Source organism: Perognathus longimembris, unplaced genomic scaffold, assembly GCF_023159225.1.
Source record: "Perognathus longimembris pacificus isolate PPM17 unplaced genomic scaffold, ASM2315922v1 HiC_scaffold_5224, whole genome shotgun sequence".
Taxonomy (NCBI): Eukaryota; Metazoa; Chordata; class Mammalia; order Rodentia; family Heteromyidae; genus Perognathus; species Perognathus longimembris.
This window is the reverse complement of record NW_025960628.1, coordinates 18,217-23,403: the sequence shown is the minus strand read 5'-3', so window position 1 is coordinate 23,403 and position 5,187 is coordinate 18,217. Positions and strand designations below refer to the sequence as shown.

General features: G+C 47.3%; 1 protein-coding gene across 1 annotated transcript; it reads right to left on the bottom strand.

Annotated features, from left to right (window-relative positions):
- Positions 1-341: 341 nt before the first annotated feature.
- LOC125345024 (oocyte-expressed protein homolog) lies at positions 342-1,473 on the bottom strand. The gene is made up of 3 exons (XM_048337284.1): positions 1,266-1,473; positions 990-1,172; positions 342-418 (listed from the first exon to the last, which is right to left on the bottom strand). Exons 1-3 carry the CDS (start codon positions 1,471-1,473, stop codon positions 342-344), a joined length of 468 nt encoding a protein of 155 aa, XP_048193241.1.
- Positions 1,474-5,187: the final 3,714 nt, after the last annotated feature.

Below are 5,187 nucleotides of genomic sequence, written 5' to 3'. Positions count from 1 at the left end.
AACTCAAGATGTACTGTAGCCATGCACTCATCTGTTGAATTGAAACCTCTTTGTAAACCTACTCATACTTTTTCATATGTAAAGGGAAGGAAATATCACTATCAGGATTCTATTCACTCCTCACCTCACGATATGAATGGTTTATGTAGTTATTATATGTAATCAAAATTCTTCTTATGCCAGATGCACCAAAATTTATTTATTCATATAGTTTTCATATCCCTGAAGGTACACACACCAAAAAAAAAACCCAAATGCAGCAACTTCAGAATACTTGCTTGTCTCCAACTTCAATAGCAGGAGCAAGGCTGTCCACAGAACACGCCTGACAATTAGACGGTCTAAGCAGGATGCTGCGGAGTGTCTGCACCTGACTTAGGGCTCTTCAAGAACTCTTCAGGTTGAGGCATCTTCTCAACTGGAAGAGAAGCAATGGATACCAATCATCCACAAGGAGAAAACGTTCTGTGGTTGGAGAAAGGAATGGATATCTGCAACATAGCTTTAAAGTTTGGGCCTGTGCCAGGCCCTGGTGGCTCACACTTGTAACCCTTAGCTGCCCAGGAGGATGAGAGCTGAGGACCGAGGTTCAAAGCCAGCCTGGGCAGGAAAGTCTGAGAGACTCTCAGCTGAATTAACCCCCAAGTGAGCCACAAGTGGAGCTGTTGCTTAAGTGGTAGAATGCTAGCCTTGAGGGGAAAAATAAAACGAAGGGAAGCCACGGGGCCCTGGTTCAAGTCCCAGCACGGGGTGCTCACACCTCCACCACGGCCTGGCCCTGGGAATCCCCCTGTGGCCCAGCTCAGGCTGAGTGGGCCCAGCTGCGCCCAGAGTGTCCAACCTCCCCTCCTTCCCCACCCTGCTGACGGCCCCAGAGGCGCTGCAGCTTCCTAGTGCTTAGGAAGTGCAAACCGCTGTGCGCAGGCGAAGGGGCGGCCGGAGGGGGTGAGCAGACCCCAGGGCCCCGGGGGCCTCTCCAAGCCCCTCACCTGGCCGGTCCTGGAGCTCTGCGCCCCGGGCTGCGAGGCTCAGGAGAAAGCTCTTCACGCGATTCTGCCCCGCAGGCCGTCCCAAGATGGAGACCTCAGCCACGGTGCCGCGGGCCACCTTGCTCACGTGCACCAAGGCCCGACTCCGCCATGCCAGCTGGGAGACCACGGCTTGGTGGGGACCTGGACGAGTCGGGCCAGGGGTCAGGGGGAAGGGCTGGCCAGGGCCGGGCCGCCCTGGGGGCTGGGGGGGCGGTGGGGGGTGGGGGGCCTGACCCAGCGGCCTCGCCCGCCCTGGCCGCTCCCCGAAGATCTGATCTGCCAGCCAGGCCTCCAGGTAGAACCCCAGAGGGCGGCTCATGTCCTCCACCGGAAACCACCACGGCCGGACGCGAACCTGGGGGCGCAGACGCGGGGCCCCACGCGGCCTCTCCTGGGGGGAGGACGGCTGCTGCCCGCCCTGTCCGGCCGCATCCGGCCCCATGGGTTCGGCCCTAGCGGACCCAAGGCCTAGAGGATCCATGGCCCGGAGGCCCGGCTGCAAAGGCTGGGGCGGCTTCCGCCAGGCCCGGCTCTTGAGGAGGCCCCGGCCCCGCCCCGTGGGCGGCGCCCCTAGGAGCCCCCAGGGCCATGGTCACTTCCGGTGCCCGGTCACTTCCGCTTCTCCCCTGAACTGGATGTGGGCTCTGGGTGGGGGTGAGTGGTTTGGAGGTTTGCGGGGCCCGGGGGCCCCAGAGCCTCGGAGGGGTCATCCCAGCCCCAGAATTCCAGCCTCAGGGCCTCTGCCCCTGCACGTCAGCGTCCACGAGGAAAAGCTGATTCTACTTCAGCCTCTGGGCAAATTATTATTATTACTATTGTTATTATTATTATTATTTGGAATCCTCTTCAGGGCCTAGGATAAGGGTTTCCAGTCACCTTCCAAGCACAGGTAGGTAGATGAGGCCCAGAGCAGGCCCCACGAGCCTACAATTTCCTCCCCTCTCCTGTCCTGGTTCTGCCTCTCCAGATGGTTACCATTTTGAAATTAGTCAAGTGTTTCTCATCAGGGCTGGGAATATGGCCTAGTGGCAAGAGTCTTTGCCTCTTATACATGAAGCCCTTGGTTCGACTCCCCAGCACCACATATATAGCAAACCGTCAGAAGTGGCGCTGTGGCTCAAATGGCAGAGTGCTAGCCTTGAGCAAAATAAAGCCAGGGACAGTGCTCAGGCCCTGAGTCCAAGGCCCAGGACTGGCAAAAAAAAAATAGAGTCAAGTTTTTTTCATCAAGTTTTTTTCCCCAATGAGATGTCACAAGTGGCCATCATAGACCATATCAAAAGTTCGACCCATGTTGTTTCCACCATCCTAAGACATTTAACATCAGTATATGTTGCTCCCCGATATTCTTAATTTCGCGTCTCAAATTTCAAAGTTGGGTGCTGGTGGCTCACGCACCTGTCATCCTCGCTTCTCAGGGGGCTGAGGTCTGAAGATCAAGGTTCAAAGCCAACCCAAGCAGGAAAGTCCCTGTGAGATTCCTATCTCCAATTAGCCACCAAAAAGCCAGAAGTGGAGCTGTGGTAGAGCACTAGCTTTGAGCACAAGAGTTTACAGACAACACTCAGCTCCAGAAACAAACCAAAACAGTTTTATTCTCAACTCATTAAAGATGTCACACATTTGAAACAATCATGAAACAGTTTAAGATGTGGACATCCCCTCCCCTTTTTGCCTCACTTCCTTCTTTTAATAGCTGGGTGATGGATGCAAGCTTCCCATCCCAGCATTGACGCTTCAGGGGAGAATTGTATGTGAAGCCAGCCTGGGTTACATGCCAAGAACCAGGCTCAAAAAGCAAAACAATAAAAATAAAAAGTAGATATCACTGAAGCATTTTCCCCTTGCTTTCCCCACAGGCAATCTTTATCCTGACGTGACTGTGTCATCTTATGTTTGTTCTTACACATTTTCTTCTGTATTTCTAGAAAGATTGTTTGGTATTTCCTCTAGAACAAATGGCATTGTGCTGTATAAACAATTTTGAATTTAGAATTGAATATAATGTGTGTGTGTTCCCAGAATCGTTTTAATCAAAAAAGTGACATTTAACTTATTAATACACTGAACTCCTCATCCACTTTAGACATCAAATTTTCAGCAAATCGTGTCTACAAGAGGAAGACTGACATATAGCTCAGTGATATAGTGCTATGTTTAGCACATGTAAGGCCTTGGATTTAAACACTAACCAATAAAAAAAGTCTGTAACTAAAGAACCTGAATCTTAATTTTAGTGGCTATTTCTTTCCTTTGTAATATTAACATAATACTTGTATAATGTAAAAAATTTTTGAAGATATAAAATATATCTTAATATCAATATATGGTAAAAAAAAAAACACACTATCACACCATATATCATCTATAGTATTTGCCTTGATATGCAGCCTAAGCTGGTCTGGAACTTGAAATTCTCCTGCTCCAGCCCCTAACTGCTGGAAAGACAAGCATGTACCATTATATTTCACTTCCCTTATATATTCTGCTTCAATTACAAATTCTTTTTTCAATTGTATATACATTATTAATTTCGTCTTTCAGACCTAATTGCCTTTTCAACTTCTTTCTGGTGTCTTTTGATGAGCAACATTCTCAATGAACACATTTAGTCAATGTAGATTGCAATATTAAGTATCTGCTGTCTTGTTTAAGAAATTCTTCTGCTGGGTACCTGTGATCCTCACTACTCAGGGAGCCTGGGATCTGAAGATCATGTTTCGAAGCCAGCCCAGGCAGGAAAGTCCATGAGACACTTATCTCCAATTAACCACCAGAAAACCGGAAATGGCGCTGTGACTCAAAGGGGGAGTAACCTTGAAAAAGCTCAGAGATAGCACCTAGGCCCTTAGTTCAAGCCTCACAATGGCACGAATGGTACCATGAAACAAGCCTTAAGGACAGTCACAGTCATTAAGGTCCCTGAGAATGGCTACAACAAATTTTTATGTTGGGAAGCATATTTGTAAGACCTCACTACAATAAATAATGCTGAGAAGATATAAAGGCTAAGATGATTAAATGAAACTTCCAAATGTTAATGAATTGCATATCATCTTTTTCAAAGACAAACACATCTTCCCTGTCCTGAGCTCTGAAGTTCATACTATTTGCTAGGATTGCTGCAGTTTCAATGTTCGCATTGAAATCCTTAAGCCATCTGAGGTTAATTCTTTTGACTTGGGAAGGAGGCAGAGGTAGAGCTTCATCTTTCCATATACTGATCCTTTTGTATTTGAGCCATTCTCCGAGGACATGTCCTGAGACCCCTTCCCATTGTCATGTAGTGACTTTCAAACCGCCATAGGGAGTTAAGTCTGCCACAGGCTGCTTTGAAGGCATCAATTAGTCCAGACACTCAAGAAAGACAAGATTCTCTATGGTTCTCATATAGGAGACTGCTTCTTTCTGTTTTAGTTTTACTTTGGAGGTGTAGTGCTTTGAGGTCCACAGCTTGATTGTGTTTCCTACACTTTGGAAGCCCCAAGTCCCACTTGCTGACATTATTCCAGTTTCCAAATAAATGACAATGTTCTTAGCATTTAACAGACTGTATCCATTTGAACAAGCTGTGTTGAACCACTATACTGCCTCCAAGTGCCTTTCATTTATCCTCAAGAAGATGGTAAAGGTGACTCGAATATTGGCTCCACCATTTTCTATGCTATGTGATGGATGTTAATCTTTCTGTTCTCCACCAATCCCCGAACAAAACACTACCCAAATTTCCAATGCATCACTTGCTTTCATTTTGTCTCCTTCCATAGAGAAAGCAAACTGTTGGTCTTTGAGTTCTGTCAGTAGAGTACATGAATGAAATGAATGAATTGCTGTGTGTGTGTGTGTGTGTGTGTGTGTGTGTGTGTGTGTGTGTGTGTGCTGGTAATAGTATTCAAGGCTGGTGCTCTACCACTTGAACCACACCTTTATTTCTGGATTATTACTGATTAATTGGAGATGAGATTGTCATGGACTTTTCTGCCTGCTCTGGCGTCAAACCATAAACCTCAGATCTCAGTAGCTAGGGGTAACAGGTATGAACCACAACACTGGTGAGTGAATGCATTTGTGGTTTCTCATTTACAAGTCTAATCCTTCATTACTGCACTTCTTGGTTTAGGTTGAATGCCTTAAAATTGAGGCTATGTAGTGTGAA

Excerpts from the sequence above, each read along its gene's own strand:
- LOC125345024 (XM_048337284.1), bottom strand. The coding sequence starts at position 1,473 with ATGGGGCCGGATGCGGCCGGACAGGGCGGGCAGCAGCCGTCCTCCCCC. Across the intron at positions 1,173-1,265 it reads AGGGCGGGCGAGGCCGCTGG|GTCCCCACCAAGCCGTGGTC; the intron begins GTCAGGCCCCCC and ends CGACTCGTCCAG. Across the intron at positions 419-989 it reads AGAGCTCCAGGACCGGCCAG|TTGAGAAGATGCCTCAACCT; the intron begins GTGAGGGGCTTG and ends CTTCTCTTCCAG.